The 19,025-nt window shown below is 45.9% G+C and overlaps 2 protein-coding genes across 5 annotated transcripts in view; one reads left to right on the forward strand and one right to left on the reverse strand.

Moving 5' to 3' along the window:
- MAPK14 (mitogen-activated protein kinase 14) overlaps window positions 1-4,398 on the reverse strand; it is a 56,577-nt gene extending 52,179 nt beyond the window's left edge. Inside the window, exon 1 of one of the 3 annotated variants that reach the window (XM_045013965.1) lies at window positions 4,280-4,398. Coding sequence is in view for 2 of the 3 variants with exons in the window: in XM_045013963.1 (XP_044869898.1) it covers window positions 3,159-3,274 (116 nt within the window). In the remaining variant the exon portion in view is untranslated. Of the gene's footprint in view, window positions 1-3,158; window positions 3,850-4,279 lie in introns of those variants that run through there. The other 2 variants (XM_045013963.1, XM_045013962.1) reach the window with 2 other exon arrangements.
- SLC26A8 (solute carrier family 26 member 8) overlaps window positions 3,976-19,025 on the forward strand; it is a 29,844-nt gene continuing 14,794 nt past the window's right edge. The window contains exons 1-10 of one of the 2 annotated variants that reach the window (XM_045013961.1): window positions 3,976-4,875; window positions 6,228-6,475; window positions 9,676-9,815; window positions 10,974-11,090; window positions 12,438-12,613; window positions 13,692-13,856; window positions 14,349-14,498; window positions 15,712-15,794; window positions 16,818-16,965; window positions 18,480-18,593. In XM_045013961.1, the coding sequence (XP_044869896.1) occupies window positions 6,315-6,475; window positions 9,676-9,815; window positions 10,974-11,090; window positions 12,438-12,613; window positions 13,692-13,856; window positions 14,349-14,498; window positions 15,712-15,794; window positions 16,818-16,965; window positions 18,480-18,593 (1,254 nt within the window). In that variant the 5' untranslated portion in view covers window positions 3,976-4,875; window positions 6,228-6,314. Of the gene's footprint in view, window positions 4,876-5,143; window positions 5,284-6,227; window positions 6,476-9,675; window positions 9,816-10,973; window positions 11,091-12,437; window positions 12,614-13,691; window positions 13,857-14,348; window positions 14,499-15,711; window positions 15,795-16,817; window positions 16,966-18,479; window positions 18,594-19,025 lie in introns of those variants that run through there. The other variant, XM_045013960.1, reaches the window with a different exon arrangement.

Genomic DNA, 19,025 nt, shown 5'->3' on the forward strand with positions numbered 1-19,025 from the left:
GATCAGCCGAACCTGTACACTCGGCAGGTAAATAAACCGGCCCGGCCCAACCCAGCCCGCCAGGGGCTTTCCTTGAACAAGCGGCAGACTGGCTTTGAGAACCACTGATCTAGAGCATTTATGGACTGAGGCCTTGTATACATTAGGCAAAAAAGCTGTTGTAAAAACACATTGCTTGGAACACCTTGAACTTGTAATGCCTATGCAACACTTATATCTACACACAACAGATGGTCAACACATTTTATAAGTACCCATTGCATAAAGTTGCTGAAACATCTGGGACAGTCTTTAGTTTGGATCTAGCTGACCCCATCATTGGTGACCGCATTTTTCCCCAACATGGTCAGGAAGCTAAAAGAGTTGCATCAGCATCAATTCAGTCACTTGTCCCAATTCCATTCTACAATGTAGTATCTTGCATTTGGAAATTAATCAAAATCTCCTGTACCTAACAACCATGTGGAGGCATTCTGAAATAGGTGCTTCAGGAATCCCAGAATGCATTGATGCCAACATGATTGTAGAGTGCACTTCATGTGAATGCACAATAAGAATTCAAACAGAAACAGCTATGTTGCATGAAGATGCTAAACTGTTGTAAGAGCAAGCAGCATAAGCATTTCACACACTAGGTGTTACTGCAATGGTTTCATAAGTCAGTGTAGGCAACTTCACTGACTACACTAGTGTTTCCCAGACTTTTGAAAACTGAGCTGCCCACCTTGCATCTTCATATTTTAATGTATACATCTTCCTTCTCTTCTTTTTAAATCAAAGATGAGACTTACGAACAAACTGAGAGGTCTGCCTGTGCCTTCTCTCCCAACTACTGCATACCATAATTTGGGAAACACTAATCTACATGACTTGTTAGTTCTGTTATTTATGTTTGAGTAAGAGTCTTCTCCCTAACAGCCTAGATATTCATCCTGTTTAACCCCCTCACCTTGGTGTGCAAGTAGTGATGCACGCTAGCACATTTTATCTACATCACTGCCTGGGGAGTTTTCTGGCTTGAGGGTGTTAATCACACTAAAATCATAATCCTGTGTTTGCAGTCGCAATCTGGTACAATGAAAATTAATTTGATGCCTCATTCAACATAGTAACTTTACATTAGGATCAGGAAGGAAAAGATATGCCAGACCAGAGCAAGTCCTTGTGTGAATATAATAAACTATGATAATCAGCAACTATCAGCTACATGTCCGAAGCTGCTTCCAACAGAAAATACAACCTCCTCTGCTACTAATGCAATTGCACAATCTTTAAAGGTTTTGACACAGTGAAACAGGAAGTTCATGATGCAAATCCTTATGTTATGTGGGTAGTGGAAAGAAATATTTGGAAGTAATGCAAGCATTTTGGTAAGCACAATAGGAGTTGGGGGGTAGGAGGAGACCTTGCTCATTTTATTTTTAGGGTTGACCCTGCCACAAGGCACTGAGCACCCTCAACTCCCAGTGATTGTAATGGGCAGTCAGAACACTCAGCATCTCAGGAGATATTTATCAACTAGCAAGGTCAAGCACTTATCTTTACTACTTCAGTTAAGCTCAGCCTTTCTACGGTCAAAATCTGGGGGGAATGCATTCAGTTGTCATACCAAATATTCATACTATTAGAACTTGTTTAACCTTTATACAAAGGATAAAGGACAAATGCTCATATACTTTGGTACATAATAGTTCTAATAGATGTTATTTAAATGGAACTTTGCAAACAATTTAGTATAATATAATCATCCTTTGTTAAAAAAACAAACAGCTGACAGTTTGGATTTTTAAAAAGCTACAGTATATACATGGCTATTACTTTTTTTCATTAGTATTGTTTACTGCAAGTCCTACACTGTGGATATAAATGTACATATTGCATAAAACTTCATTAACGCACGATCACTTCACACATTGGAGGAGACCACTGTGTGGAAACACTATTACAAAATCTTCATTACGTTCTGACATATTGGGTGCAGAAAAGCTTTAAACACTATACGTGTTCATAAGACATTAATATTTTACATATTCTCTCTTTTAAAAAAGGGCAAAGCCACCTAAGAAAGCTTTCATGCATTGCTGAGATTTGACTGCAACATTGAGGATAGTCAAGTAGAGAAACTTATTTCCTAATCTATATTTTGAAGACCAACACTAATAAGCACTGTTGCATCACGAAATGAGCAAAAATACTTGATGTAACAAGGGAGTACAACCTTTTAAATCATGATGCTGTAACTACAAGCAAGTCAAGCTCTGCAGATACACATCTTATCTGAATTAGTTTAAGTAAAGATTAAAGACCAGAATGTTTTTTTCCTGCCAGTTTTGTCCACGCTTTCACAGATCTGACAGCAAGATGTTGCTACCATAGGCATCTATGCCTAATATTCTCACCCAGGAAAGACTATGAATTTCCCTATGTTAACCTCCCATTGCCAGTGGTATGGTATCTGTAAGAGCACTCCTGGAAGCCTGGCAAATAGGGCAAGGCAGAAGAGATAGCCTCATAACCTTTCCCACCATATCACTGTCCCAGTACCAACAAACCTCTTTTTAAAATCACCCAAAATGCAACCTGCTCTACAGCTCCCAGATGAAACTGGAACAAGAGCTACCAGGCACCTGTTCTGCAAAGCAGACTGCACAGACTTGGCACGCCCCACCACTCAGTAACTAAAGGAGCAAAGTGTGTGCATTAATACCCTGGAGGAAGAGTGGGACAAGACTATCTTCTCCTCTGAAATTGACTTGACCTCCACCTGCCATGTGGTGCAATCTGGTGCATCCCACCAGGGAGACGCTGGTTCTGCAGCAGTTTCTCCACTAATCTAGGGATAAAAGTCACCCGTGGGCAAGTCCGATTCAACCATATTGGGGGCAGGAGGAGGGGGATGACCCCCCCCCGGAAGCCAGGGAACCCCCGCCGCCTCCCTTCAACTCAGTCGCCGCCCTGCACGTGCAACACCGACGGTACCTAGAAGTGGGCGAGAAGCCGGGGCAGATTCCCCATCTCCCCTCCACCCCCGAGAGCAGAGCCGGCGCCGGGGTGCCTGAGTTCCCGCAAGGGGTGCAGCTAGGACAGGCAGATTCCGATCCAAGCAGCCCCCGCCCGCCACACGGTCCGTCCTGCGCCCCCACCCCACCCGGACTCACCAGACGGAGCCGTAGGCCCCGGAGCCCACCGGGGACAGGTTCTGGTAGCGCTCGGGCACCTCCCAGACCGTCTTGTTCAGCTCCTGCCGGTAGAACTTGGGCCGCTCCTGAGACATCTCGGCTCCGGAGCCCGCCCCGCCCGGCCAGGCGGGAGGGGGGACTCTGCTAGCGGCCCCAGCAGTGGCTCTTCCTCCCCCGCCCCCCCCTGCAGAGAGAGGGGCAGGTCTGCACCCCCCCTCCCCTCAGGGGGGCCTCGCGCCGCCTCCGACCCCTCCTCACCACCGCCCGGGCCAGTGACCGTTGACAGCCTCCGCGCACCCCCTGTCGCGCGCTGCTGCCCCCAGAGGGGAAAGGGCCAGGGGTGTCTCGTGCAGCGCCCCCCTCCCCCCGCAGAAAAAGAGTGGGGTGCGGGGGCTGTCCCGCGCTGGCTGTTAGGATTCTCCTCACGCGCCCCCTGGGTGCTCCGCACTGTCACCCCAAGGGGCGGGACAGCGCGTGTGTGAGGGGAAGGGGGGTCCTAAAAGGAACCAGATGTTGATGCAGGCGGGAGGGAGACTCCTCTCACAGGCAGAACAAGGCAGGCGGCGAAGGCGACTCCGGAGTGACCTCCCCCTCCCTTGCCCAGTGGCACTGCCCAGGCGAGTCCGCCTCCTCCCGGAACCCAGACCAATCGATCGCACCCCCTCCCTGCGCGCCTCGCGAGAGCTGAGGCGCAAAGAGCGGAGATGACCCAATATGGAACCAGCGCCGACCGCCCTCCTCTCTCGCGAGAGCGAGCCGCGGCGAGGGGCCGGAGCGGCGCGCGGGCGGCCTGGGACCTGGCTGGGCGTGGGGCGGGAGGTGGAGCTACCAGGGCGCGGGGAAGCCGAGCGGAGTGCGGCGCTGGCGGGCGTGGGCGGCGAGCCTGGCGCGGAGGAAGCGGGAGCTGGGCCCGGCTGCCTGGAGCAGAGCTACAGGGCGCCGAACTGTTGCTGGGAGCATCAGGGGACCTGGGCCAGGCTGGGGGAGAGGCAGGGCACAGGCCTGGTCATCGGGGCTATTTTGCTCTCATACATCAGAGGGAAGCTGCCCCTGTGGTTCTGGTACCTCGGGATTAATTTCACTTCCCTAGTGTGACTTACTTCTGCAAACTCAGTCCTAGCCCGCTGCGCTAGGGCCGCCTGTACGCAGGAGCCCAGGGAATAATGGGGTGGAGGAAAGCTGCTAAATCATCTCCAGCTGGAGTCCCCAGCTTGCTCTCGCTTCAGTATGACCCTGTCTTCTGGACTGGCGGAACCGCCTTTTTGTGGCTGGGCGGTGTACAGCGCCAAGGATCAACATCAAAGCAAGCAGCTGTGGACCTGCTTAACTCCGAGCACGTGTTTGAGAATAGGAAATTCTTAGGGAATAGGAAATGGGATTGAGGCATTTGCTTCAAAATGAAGCATGTAGTGAAATGCCCTGTGAAATGGAGCTCAAGCTTAGTGTCAGCACCAAATAAATGAAGTGAAGTGACTGATACAAGGTCACAGACCAAATAAGTGACGGTCAGCATTTTAATTCAGGCGGTCCTCCCTTTAACCACTGGACCATGCTATCTGTCTCTTGAGGTGGCGAGTTTTATAGGCGCTATTATTCAAGACAGACATGAGTCACTAAACTGTTTCTGAGTGGCATACGCATGCAATTGCATGAAGCGCTGGTTATTTTCCAATTACGTAAAATTGGGTTTGAAAAAGTAGGTGGATGCAACAAAAACCAAAGAACTGCGCTAGAAGAGGCTATTAAAAGACGGGCTGTCACGGTGCCTGATCTTTTTGCTTCACTGTGTACCGTGCAGCGGATGCGAAGTTTTATGAGCTGCATATGCACTTTTCTTCAGTATCTGTGCAGTATTCACAGACACAGCCCCCATGGGGTTGGAGAAGGGAGGGGAGAGGATCAGATCCGGTCCCCCCATGGGGTTGGAGGCGGGAACGGAGGGGCTCAGACCCGGGGACCCCCTGGGGTTGGAGGCGGGCTCAGGCCCCCGCGGGTGAGCTGTGGCAGTGTCCCGTGCACCTCGCGCCCCACCCCGGGGTTGGCAGTTGGCGAGGCCCGGCCGCCCCCGCGAGTCTCGAGGCCGCGGCGGCTCAGGTTGCTGCCGGTGAGCGGGCGCTGCCCTCCCCCTGTTCCCGGCAAGGGAGGGGTGTGTCCCCGCTCGGGGCGGGGCCGGGCCCGGCGGTGGCTGGTGGCACTGGGGAGGGGGCGTGGGCGAGTCGAGAGAAGGGAGGGGGAGGCCGAGAGGGAGCCCAGCAGAGTGCCGGGGGCGGGCAGGGAGCCGAGGGCGTTCGGCCCCAGCCCCTCTGAAGAGCTGTCCCAGCCACAGGGATCTGGGAACAAGGGTCCTATTTTTCCCCTGGGTGACCCCAGTGAAGTGACCCTTGAGGGTGCTGCAGGGGAGGGGGTGCTAACACTGCCATTGTGGCACTACTGCACGTGGACAGAGGACCTCAGCCTCCACCCCAGGGGCTTGGGAGCACAGGTGCTGCTACTGCACCCCCTGTCTTGAAGTGTTTTTTTCCATCATATCCACAGATTACAGTTTGGTTCAGGGGTCCCCAACACGGTGCCTGCGGGCGCCATCTAAATGAGCCCGCGTCCTGGGCGGTGGTCGAGCAGCCGCTGAATTTCTGCGGCATTTTGGCGGCAACACCTCTCGATGACGCCGCTTGCAGCTGACAAGTGGCGTCATCGAGAGGCGTCGCCACCGAATTTCTGTGGCATTTCAGCGGCGACGCCTCTCGATGACGCTGCTTGCCGCTGACAAGCGACGTCATCGAGAGGCGTTACCGCCAAAATGCCGCAGCAATTCAGCGGCATTTTGGCGGATGCTCGCCTGCCACCATGGTCCTTTGTCTGGCACTTGCCAGACAAAAAGGTTGGGGACCACTGGTTTGGTTCAATGGCTCTCAGCACCCCCACTGTTTCAGCACCTGACCTGGGCTTGGATGGGGTTACACCAGGGATGGATTTATCCCCTGGTTTAGTCAGTTAAACATTCTCTTTCAATGAGACACTACAGTTCTGTGACCACCTTCCTCCCTTCAGTGTCACGGGTAAGGACAACGGCTTTGGTTTCACCCTCTTGCCTTTCCTGTTCCCACGTTTTTGACTGTCCACTATTGGTGTGACCGCATGGAGCCAGATGCTGAGAGTATCAGCGTTCCCAGGCAGCTAGGGAAGTACAGAATCAAGAGAGGCATATACACTGAAGAGCAGTTCCAGAAAAACTATGACAGAAACACTCCCTCTCCAAGGAACAGGGACTTCAGAATCCAAGGAAGGGTCCAGTGCAGGTGAGTAATGTACCAGGAATTTGGCAGGTATGAAGAAGCTGAGGAGCCAATTCAGGTACCAATGTAAAAACAGCTACTGACCCTCCTGCTGCCCCCAACTCTACTACAATAAAGAGGTGACTGACACAAACTGAATCAAAGCGCCAAACTGTAGAGTCCCGTGCCTGGAGCAGGTAAGCAGGGCCATCTGTGTGTGTTTTGCCACCAAAGATGGAAAATGTTTTTGGTGCCTTCCAGACAACTGCGCAAAACAAAAGCCATCAAGCAAAACTGTTGAGAGAAAAAAACACACACAAAATCAGGGATTTGGGACCTCTCAGTGCAAAGATTTAGTGCCCCCAAATGTTGGTGCACAGGGCATCACTCACCTCTAAGGCCAGCCCTGCATGTGAGTCAAGCTTATCACAGCACTGGGAGAGTTGCTGCCTACAGACCACAAAAGTCTCTGTTTGTTTCACAGCTGTGGTAATGTGAGGCAGCTATGCATAGTGAGGAGGGATTCTGCTGATTGTTTCAGTCCCCTCCAGTGCTTCCTTCCACTCTAGCTGGCAGACACAAGCTTACATCTGGGTTTCCTGGCATTTGTGTTTGCTATTTTTGTTTAAATTCTCCCAAGTACCACTTTCAGTTCCCGCCTAGAGTAGAAAGAGACTAGGTTTCCTAAGAGTATGGTAGAAATAGCTCTACCTCATTCTGCCTTACTTGCTGCTGTGCTCTAAGGTTCCCTCCTAGGATGGGTGAAGTGAGTGTGCAAATGCATTATTAGTCAATGTAAACCCAGCCTGTTCTTCCCAGTAGGGACTTGCCCTGCCAGAGTACTCTGGGGATTGGGGTGTATACCCAAAGTCTCAAAATACCCTTCTACGCTGAGATGCTGCAGGTGCTGACCACAAAGGAGCCTCTTTCAGCACATCAGAGGATGTCGTGTTCTTCCACCAAGGAAAAATTAACCAGTCAAAGTTTGGACACTTATTTGTCACATTCCCTTTAGTTTTGTTGTATCACTCTGTCACTCAGACTGAACTGTCCCCTGGGTTATGTTCATCTCCATGTTGTCTCAGGCTTTATTCTGTCAGTCATTGGGTTAATCAGGGGGTTGCATGTGGTAGGTTTTCTTCGTTGGCACCCTTCCTTTCTCCCATATGGAGATCAGGACAGGGGCTTCCTTTTGAAATAATATCAGTTATTGTTCTGTGGATTAGCCTACAAAGAGCACTATGAGTGGACTAGGTGAGTTCCTTATTCTTGAGTAGTCACTTAATAGGTGCACTATTAACACTGTTCTTATAAAGAAGTAGATACTGAGTCTCCTGAAACATCACTGAATTATCACTTCTCAGCGTTCTGTTTCAGCTGCTCACTAGAACTGAAGTGACTGCTGAAGCTTCACCTGCTGTTTTGTGACCCTCATATGACTTGAGGTTCAAAGCTAAGTCTGTGGGTCAAATTCAGCTTTCAGTTACACTGTTGTAAATCTGGAGTAATTTCACTGAAGTGAGTGGAGACACTTTAGATTTGTGTTGATGTAAATGAGAGTGCAATTTTATCCCTGGCCTCCTTTTCTAGCTTCTCCTTTACCTTTAGGAATAATCAGAAAGAAAAACATCGTTCACGGAGCTCTCCATTAAGTAGCAATGGTAGGAAGCTCCATCATATGAGAGATAAAATAAAAGATAGCGATCAGACAAAGTACTAAAGCAAAGGTATTTAAGTTATTTGGAGGAGAGGGTCGAATTCTGTTTAGTTATGGTCTGTGAGCTGGAGTTTACATTGAGGTCTGTCTATTACCCACTGATGTCAGTAGGAGATTTGCTCAGAGAGCAAGAGGAGAATATGGCCTTTATGTAGTAGCTCAACATTATTTGTTCAGTGCTTTATTGCATTCATCATTCATTGAGAAAATCCCCCCTATAGGCCTGTTGTTTCTGCCTTTTCTTTCTCTTGCTTCCTCATCCTCCTTTCACGGTTTCTGGACCACTTCCCTATCTTTGTGAGTCTCCTCTGTCCCTTCTCTGTGTTTCTTTCCTAGCTGCCAAACCATTGAACTTCACTCACTCCCCATGCCCCTATTCCATCCACTAATATGATCAGTGATTAAATAGTTAATGTTGACATCAGAATGTCATAACTGGGCTTTAAAGTTGACAGTCCAATCAAATTAATAGGGAAGATGGAAGTTTGCTCCTGAAAGTAATTGTATCAGGCTGTCTGCAGACTCGGGCAGATGCTGCATCGGTTACACTTGGTTCGTTTTGGAGCATTATCATTGCAGCCATGATGACTAGAAACTTGCTTTTTTTTAAACTGAAAGCTTAGTTATTAGAAACTTTGATAAAGACATGTGGGCCATATAAATGCATCATGTGACCCAGTTCACAGTCAACCTGTGGAACTCGTCACCAGGGGATGCTGCAAAGGCCAAAAGTATAACTGGGTTCAAAAAATAATTAGATAAGTTCATGGAGGATAGGTCCATCAATATCTGTTAGCCAAGTTTGTCAGGGATCCAACCCCATATTCTTGGTGTCCCTAAACCTCTGCCTGCTAAAAGCTGGGATTGAATAACAGGATGGATTACTCAATAAATTGCCGTATTCTGTTGCTCCCTCTGAAGCATCTGACACTGGCTGCTATTGGAAGACAAGATATTGGGTTAGATGGACCATTAGTCTGACCCGCTATGGCCATTCTTATGTTCTTAATCCTGACTGCAGGCCATTAGTTTGACATCCCCATAGTACAGAATATAGTACAGGAAACTAATTTGACTGTTCCCTGTGGTAGATGGACTAGGGGACTTATAAGTCTTTTTCACCTCGTTTACAAAGATTTTATCATTTTCAATTTTCCACTTTCATCAGAATAGCAGGAATCAAAGCACTGTCGTCCGCTTATCATCTGTGGTACCAAAAATAAGAAATCAGTATGTCCAGAGTTGGGGATCTTAATTCAAAGAGTAATGTGAGTGACACATAAAATGAGTGACACACAAAATGCTTGCTGTTGATTTTAATGGAATGCAAGGGAACCAGACATAGGGATCACTACATTGTATTCATAGTATACGTCCACAGGGCCTGAGAGGGGTTAATCATAGCTCTATGCATTTTGGGCATAAAAAGGACAAAGGCCTGGTAAGGCGATACAGAGATGGAAATACTGAACAACAGTGTACACAGAACTTGTCTGGTTCCTTTCAGATTCTCCTGGGCAAGATTCAGGAAGATCATACTCAAGATGTTTCCTATCCTGAACTGGTTGTGTGCATATCGAGTCAGAGAGTGGTTCCTGAGTGACATACATGCAGGCCTAAGTGTGGGGATGGTCCAGATTCCTCAAGGTAGGCAAATCAAAATATTCTTGCATGTCTTCCCATTCCATCCTATTTTTATTCATACCTCATTTTTCTTCCATTCTCCCTAGGCTGATCAGAAATTTATTCTCCAGTCATGTAGGGTCCTAGAGTGGATAGAGTTTGTATATGCATGCTTTTGTGTACATGCAAGTGCATGGTTTTTTTCAGGTATGCATCTTGCATATATGCACACATTGATGTGGTTTTGCATGTGTATGTGCGCGCTTGCAGGATTAGTTTTGGGGGATGAATTTTAAAGTAGTTTTTCAGCTCACGTGTATGCTTGTGTACATTTGCCTATGCTTACCCTAGTGTGGAAGCACTGCTCATTGTTCCATAGTTAAGTTTGAGTTTACTTGTTTGTTTGTTTATTTGCTTAAAGTAGGGATTCAACCACTTTGCTATGAATGAAGAATACAATGTATTCTCCCCAAAGTTACAGCATTTACTCTTTGATTACAGAATACATTTTCTGAGAATTTACAATTAATGAGCTGAGATAAAATTTCTTAAACAACGGATGCTGTGAGAAGGGAAAAAAACTAATTTGTTTCTAAAACTTACTTTAATCTAATTTGGGATCACAAACACTAAAATGCCTTAATAAAAATCATATGGTTATTGCATGGTTTTACAACAGGGCAGAATTAAGATTGTTTGGATGCCCTGACTGTTTGTTTCCATTCCTTAATATGTTTTTTTTTTAAAGTTTAATGCGAACTCTGAATTGCCAGGATTTATAATGCTTGATTCTGGAATAATTGTAACATCCCTGTAATGTATTTTACCCTAAATTACTGATAAATACTCTTAGTCTTTACCCCCAGTCTTTAACATAGTTTTTATTGGGGAATATACAATGGGCTTCAAGTTGCCATCAAATTTCCTTAACTGAATTTGTAGCCTGCTATGTACAGGCCTGTACACATCTGCATACATATATTTGTACTTGTGCTCAGCATATACTCTCATGCACAATATTTGATATACACAGAGATGCACACGTGCTCTCAAACAAATATGCATACACACATATACCTTCTAAGATTCAGTATTTTCTTAGTATTCTTTGTGACAATGAAAGTAGAAGATAAAATCTTTCCAGGTACACTTTGCTTTTTAAAATGTATGTTTCTCCTCCAGGACTGTCAGGAGTTTTGTTAACGAGGTTACCACTACCAATTGTCAATGGCTTCTATTCTGCATTCTGCTGCTCATTAACATATGTCATATTTGGGACTTCGCGCCATATCTCCATTGGTAAGTTTTACTCTGCTCTGTGAATTGGGTCCCCAGGATTTATGGGGTCATGTGCAGAGTTGTCATTAGAGGGTGTGGGAATTGCCTATATCTATCTTTGTCTCATCTATTTAATCTTACTTCATAGCATGGTCTTGGAGTGAGCATCCTGACTCCCAGTCATCTGCTTCGTTCTGACTTGTTGTGTGATCCTGAGCAAATCACTTTAGGACTCAATTGTGGACTACCTTGTATACCCGCACAAGGGAGTAAGGTGTCCACTTACTTCCTTGCACGGACTATCCACATCACAGATACCAGCACAGAGGAGAGAGCCAGAATTCCATGGAAGAGTAATCAGCACCAGACACAGCAGGGCTTGCACAGAATACTCTTCCTTCCATCTCTCCCCCACCATCCCCAGGAACAAGTGGGGAACCAGACTGAGAGTCACAATTTGGCTTCTGGTCTGCTCGCGGGGTCACACAGCTGCTTGCCATTATCGCATCCTTAATGGTTCTGCACTCTTCCAAATTATATATTCACACAGCACACAAACACATGAGACAGAGAGAGATTTGTACAAAGAGATCAACAAACAAATGGACTGGAGACAAAATCTGTCAACAGAGCCCTGGGAATTATTTTTTGGTGATGGTTCTGATCCTAGACCTCCTTCTTTGTTTTCCCTTCCTTTCCTGTGAAAAGGTTGTCCACTGTATCACAATAAGTGGGCACAGGGTGCCCTCTAGTCTTAGAGCCAGAGCTGCACTTCCTTCTTCAGCTAACTTCTTTCACATTCACTCTTCAGTCTATTTGAAAGTGGGGTAAAAGCTTGTTTAGAGTTTGTATTGAAATAATCTTTAGTCATGCATCTGAACGACTTGATAGTTCATGTCTGTGAGGTTGTAAATGTAGTCAGCTTTTGGATGATATACACCTCTACCCCTATATAATGCTGTCTTCGGGAGCCAAAAAAATCTTACCGCATTATAGGTGAAACCGCATTATATTGAACTTGCTTTGATCTGCTGCAGCGCGCAGCCCCGTCCCACCCAGAGCGCTGCTTTACCACGTTATATCCGAATTCATGTTATATCAGGGTAGAGGTGTATCAGGAATTTCATATACTCGGGAGGGTGGTGAGTGAGAATCAGTGTTTGAGACTTGATTTTATACATCTGAGACATGATTTTTATAGCTATTAAATGTGTGTGAATGTACACACACACACACACACACACACACACACACACACACACACACACACACAGAAAATAGACCTTCTAGTGCATGGGTGGGGGTGAAAGATGGACTTGTGGTTGTAGGGAATAATGCAACCTTCTTCTCTGCTTCTGTTGGTCACAGGTTCATTCAGCATTCTGAATGCAATGGTGGCAGATGTTCTGAAGACTCTGAATTTCAGCCCTGTATTGACTGCTAATGGAACCTTTGCCAATTTCTCAGATGCAAATTATATGAAGAGTTACATGGAAGCCTTGACACTTACTGCATCAACAACATTTCTGACTGGGATCATCCAGGTAGAAGTTGCATTCCTTTTAGCTCCCTATGGATGTGGCCTTGATGGACATTGTACAAATCAGGGAACTAGAACTACCAAGAGGTTAAACTTTCTCAGCACACATTTGAATATATATTTTTTGCAGTGCACTGAACACAGGGCTCTAGTTCTTTTTCCTTTTATGATTTCCGACCAAGATATGTCAAGGTGCCTCTACCCCTTAACCCACACATTCAATTCATTTCCAAATCCTGGTACATCTTCCTCCATAATATTGCCTGAATCAGCATTTTTTTCTGTTCACACAGCAAGAACTGCTGGAAGCTGAGAGTGGACAACAGGGGATGGATCACTCAATGATTGCCTGTTCTGTTCATTCCCTCCAAAACACCTGTGCGCACACACCAATTGAATGTCTTTGAATCAATTACAGCTTTTGACTCCACCTTTAAGACTCTTTTTTGCTCTGCCTCTCCCTACTTGTCTGCTCTTGTCTCTTGCCAGTGATGCTTGGTAGTTTTGGTAATTTATCTGTGGATTTCCATGCTTTCAAGTGTTTGGGTTTCTTGTAAGTTTTAACCTTAAATCTGAACTTCCTACTTTTTTCTAATAGTTTTTTTTCTTAACTACAATGTTCTTGTAAGGATTTACCCTTACATGTTCTGATTTCTATACTGACTCTTAATTTTTCTTTAACATTGTTTTTTTTCTTGGAATTATTCCTAATCATTCAGATCAAAAGTGGAGGCCAGAGAATCTGCTTGTGTGATACTGTATAGTTAGAGTTAAATGTTTTGTATTTGGCAGCCTGATTCTCCACTGCTTGCACCTTTATGTAATCATTTATACCTGTACAAAGCGGATGAAAAATGCTGTCAGGCTGCTCTGGTAGTGTTTTACACTCGTGCAAAGTGCATGCAACAGGTACAAATGAGTTCACTTGGTGTAAAGCAATGGAGAATCAGGCCTTTGGTTTTTAAAGGATAAGGAGGGGGTTGGAGAGTTAATGATTAGGTTCCAAAGTAGCTGATCACTTAGTGTCAGGCTCAGTCCCCTTTGTGCCACTACTTCTCATTCCTCTCTTGCCTTCCTTTCAGTTGCTTTTAGGCTGCTTCTGCTTGGGGTTTGTCACAACCTATCTGCCAAAGACCCTCATTGACGCTTACCTCACTGCAGCGGCACTGCATGTCATCGTATCCCAGTTCTCCTTCATCTTTGGGATTGTGATCAAGTTCCATATGGGCCCCCTGGCCATTTTCTACGTGAGTAAACCAGACACTTGGTGCCTGCCCCTTGGAGGGGAAGGAGATGAACAGCTTCAGAAATTAAGATAATTTCAGTATAAGCACATTGCTAGGGGAGAAATTAGGCAAGTCTTAACCGTAGCTGCATTCACCCTTCCTTGATGGGTGTACTATACAGAGTATGCAGATTTTCTGGATGTTAGGAGGAGAGAGGGGCTGGAGAGAGTATATTGTTCTCTACTCACTTTAGAAAATACAATGAGAAGTACAACGCCATATTTGTGCTGCTGTTTTCTGTATTGCTCTCTATAGAAAACATATTTTTAAAATCTTGCTGTGTTCTTAGTAGCTGTCTCCCTCTTCCCATTAAAGATGCTTTTGTTACAGAAGGGCCTACCAGTTGAAATACAAGGACATCCTTTGTCATCCTTTTAGAGAGTGTGAAATGCCAGCTCATATAAAAAGCTGTAATACCCCTTTCTCATCCTCTCTGTGATGTTTCCCTTTCAGAACCTGTTTCATTATTGCATGGCTCTCCCAAAGGCTAATGCCACCAGTATATTGCTATTTTTGGTTGGCCTAGTCATGCTGAGGATCAGCAATTGTATCAAGATAACTTACAAGCACAGTCCTGTTGCATTCCCTATGGAACTTCTCCTGGTAAGTCTTCTCCATGTGTCCACTATGATAACTAAAATTAACAGAAACCAGCAAAGTCTCACTATGTGAGAGGCAACTTGGTCTGGTGGTTAGAGCACAGGGCTGTGAACCAGGAACTCCCGAGTCCCATTGTCTGCTCTGCCACTGATTTGGAGATTGGCTTTGAATGATTACTAAATCTCTGCATCCCTGCCTCCTGAGGATGCTGTGAGGAGTAACTAATGTCTGTAAAGTGCTATATAAATGTGAAGTATTATTCAGAGATGGGCGCAAACCAAAACACCATGTCTATCCTCTGGATCAGAGCTGGAACTTCTTATCTTTGTTTATTGTGGACAAAACACTCATTGGGGTTTCTAAATCCGGGTCTGACTCTGAACTTTCCCAGATGTGGGGGATGTTCAGACTCAGCAGTGGATTCAGATTTTGTTGTTGTCATCTTTAGTTTACTTTTTCTCTTTCTCTTTTTTTCTTTTCCTGAGTCTTTTTTTTTAAATGATCAAAAATATTAAATGTAAAAATGAGTTCAGAAAAGGCTGAAAGGAAAACTCTGGCCATTTTGCTCAGCCAGAAGTCTGAAAGTTCAGCAGGTCAGAGTTACTTTTCCCCAGGAATAAGATACTTAGAGTCCAACTCTGACTGATGTTAGTGGAAGTTGAGGCCACTCAGCACTTTGTAGAATAGGGCCCATTTGTGACGATGGCCATGTCGGAATCCAGGATCGGAGATTGTAAACTGGTTTCCATCCTGCTTTATTATTAATTTAACAACTGGAAAAAGAAAACTTTAACTCTTCAGTGTTCAAAAATTGTCAAGTCAATAATAAAGTTGATTGTAATATCTCCTTATATAGGATGCCTCCCATACTGCCACATCACAATCATGGTCACCTGCAAGAAGCTCAGAAGTGCCAGTAGTAATATATTTTATTGAAAAGAACATTGTACAGGTTATTTCAAGGTTCTCATATATTTCCACTTGCAGAAAGAATCTGTAGGTAGCTGCTGTAATTTCAAACATTCCATAGTTAAGTTATGATAGAATTTTGTGAGCAACTCTTTAGCTTTCTCCTCCTCTTCCATTATCACAAACAAGAAACTCCTTTTCTTATGGGATATTTCTTAAGGAAGTATTGTATAACATGTATGAAAAGACAGTCCCTGCCCCCAAGAATTTACTATCTATAATATAATTTTCCTGTTTTCTTTCCCAGATTATTACAATCACCATTATTGCTAACCATGTGCATCTGCATGCTGAGTCCAGTATGCTTGTGGCCAAAATGGTTCCACACAGGTTGGTAATTTCTAGTTATGAATGAAAATGTACTCTTTTTAGAGAGAGGGAGATATGACCTGCATTCCTTGTTCCTAGATGTATGACTTTGCATTTGGCTTTCTGAAAACATTTGGTTTGAATGGGCCCATCTTATCAAGTAATCCAAATTGTTCTGTATGTCTGCCCTTTCCTCACCATTATTTACCATCCACCAAATTTTATTTTATTTATTTACATTTTAGATTAAATTTTATTTTAAATTGTAGAGAGAGGTTCTTGTTTGTGGTTTTTGTTTTTGTTGTTTTTCCAAATCTCTTTTTTTTTCTCCCCCTGCTCATTTTTCTTTACATTTGGCTTTCCTTGCAATGGGCTTAAAGTATTTTACAGACATTAATGAACTAAACCTCACAGTATCCCTGCAATCGAGATATTAAGTATCCTTATTTTACAGAGGTTGAAATTCAGGCACCAAGAGGTTATAGACAAGCAGTTGAAGCCAAGTGGAAAGTGCACTGCAGTTCAGGATATTTCTGAGAGGAAGGCGCTGGGTGAAACACATTCAGCAATGATCCTTATTGCTGCTGAAAATAGGTGCAGTCTGTGCCCCCTTCATTGTGTGCTGCCAAAGGCAACAGATAGATAGGGGAGCCTAGACACACCCCAACCAGTAGCTCTCACCCACCTCCCATAGGGCCATGAAACGCTCCTCTGTGTGTTAGCCAGGTCTCTGCCTAGTGCTTAAGGTAATGCTTGGCATCCTGCCCAGCGCCTGTGGATATGCTGGTTGGAAAGAGGCTACCTGCATGCTCTTTGATCCACCCTCCATCTGCTGCTCTTTTAAACAGTATTCTCCACAAATTACTGACTTACATTTACTGTGCAAATACATTAAGGGATTCTCATGAGAGAGCAGTGACCACCCCAACAAGATTCAGAGCATCTCCTGGAGAGTATTGAATGCCATCAGCTGAGGTCCTGAACAGGGGGACTGTACGTAAGGCACAGAACAAGATTAAGACAATTTATTCTCTGCTATTCCAGGTTTCTGCCTCCTACACTGCCAGACTTATCAAATTTGAGTAGGATTGTAGCCCATGCCTTCTCCCTGGCTATTGTAAGCTACTTCCTTCTCATTTTTGTGGGAAAGAGGTACTCTTGTATTCACAACTACAGCATCTCCAGCAACCAGGTGAGAGCAAAACCTCACGTGCTTCCCAGACCAGCCCAACTGGACTTACTTGTCACTTACCAAAGCCACTAACTGGCTCGGAGTGTGGTGGGAGTCCCAGAGGCAGAGCAGAAATGCAGCCCAGTGGCTTTACAGCATCTCAGCTACCTTCCCAACGGGAGGAAGAGCACTGGAATTGCAACTATCTGAAGCAGTGTAAGGGTTGAGAAAGGCTAAAACAGGGATGGCCAACCTGAGCCTGAGAAGGAGCCAGAATTTACCAATTTACATTGCCAAAGAGCCACAGTAATATGTCAGCAGCCCCTAGCAGCTTCCCCCACTTGCTCCCAGTGTTTCCCACCCACCAGCAGCCCCGCCGATCAGCACCTCCCCCTCCCTTCCTCCCTCCCCACACCTCCTGATCAGTTGTTTCATGGTGTGCAAGAGGCTCTACAGAGGGAGGAGCGAGGGCATCGCAGGCTCAGGGGAGGGGGTGGGAAGGGGTGGAGTGGGGGCAGGGCCTGTGGTAGATCCAGGGGTTGAGCAGTGAGCACCCCCCGGCACATTGGAAAGTTGGCACCTGTAGCTCCAGCCCTGGAGTCAGTGTCTATACAAGGAGCTGCATATTAGCTTCTGAAGAGCCACATTTTGCTCCGGAGCCACAGGTTGGCCACCCCTGAGCTAAAACAGTGGGTGACCTCCAGCACTCTGCCTGAAACCAATCACATGCATATGGATGTTTGTTTGCCGCTGAAGAAAGATACATTGGGATATGGTAGGGGGTTTGGAGAGGCTGGGTTAAAACAACTGCTTCTTCTACAACCTGACTTCTGTATATTCCTAATTGTGGGATGCACCCCCTGCTTATGCCAGTGAATTTTGGAACCTGTTCAGAGAGCGGTGCCTATTGCACAGTACCCAAACATTAATAGCCAAGGTTATAAAAAGGGCTGAATAGCCTCATTTCCTTCCTTTCTGTAGCCACCTGTTGGTGTAAGGATCTTCTCTGTCTGGAGTGATGATATGGGAAGTCTTTGGGCCCCAAACGCCATTGTTTCTAGTGTACTATAGTTAGTAACTAGCAAGCTTGCACCATTTAATATTTAGCTTCTTACAAAGGCATTGAGATTTTATTAGGATGGAACTAAGGCAGATAGGAAGTCAGCGTGACTTCTTGTAGCCTTCCAGGAATACAAAGGGCATGTCACTTGCACCCAGCATTTGCATAAGTACATTATGCTGTGCATGTTAATTGGGTGTCATTCATTCAGGGTGCTAGAGTTCACTCTCAAAGGACTCTTCTAGAAGAAGGAACTGAAGTTGTTGAGGTCAGTGCTTCAGGGATGAACATGTGGTACAATGAAAGGGAGCGTCCTAGCAAGCACTGCTTTTCAGAAGGTTCCTAAAGCTTAGCAGCAGAGGCGGGCATCCCATAAGTGGGAGCAGATAGTAATATCACTCTTGTTAAAAAAACACAGTTACTATGATAAGTAAGTGTTGGGGTTGTGTGTTTTTGTTTTGGCTGTGCTTTATAGGAGCTCATGACTGTGGGGTTATGCAATATCTTCAGTTCATTTTTCAAAAGCTTTGCTGTCAGCTGTGCTATTTCTGGGACTGTCATTCAGGAGAAGACAGGCGGAAAAACACAGGTGAGTTGGGTTGGTTGTATGAGCTGCGACACCTGATCAGGAGGTCAAGCTTCCAGACCCTCATCTAGGATCAGTATAATTCCACTAGTCAGGGGTGGTCAAACGTTTTGGCCCGAGGGCCACACAGGGATTGCAAAACTGTATGGAGGGCCGGGTAGGGAAGGCTGTGCGTCCCCAAACAGCCTGGCCCCTGCCCCCTATCCACCCCCTCCCACTTCCTGCCCCCTGACTGCCCTCCTCAGAACTCCCGACCCATCCAATCCCCCTGCTCCTTGTCCCCTGACTACTCCTTCCTGGGACCCACTGCCCCTAACAGCCCCCCCCCGGTACCCTCTATTCCAACCCCCCCTGCTCCCTGTCCCCTGACTGCCCTGACCCCTATCCACACCCCCGCCCCCTGACAGGCCCCCCAGGACTCCCATGACTATCCAA

Source organism: Mauremys mutica, chromosome 4, assembly GCF_020497125.1.
Source record: "Mauremys mutica isolate MM-2020 ecotype Southern chromosome 4, ASM2049712v1, whole genome shotgun sequence".
NCBI classification, from domain to species: domain Eukaryota; kingdom Metazoa; phylum Chordata; order Testudines; family Geoemydidae; genus Mauremys; species Mauremys mutica.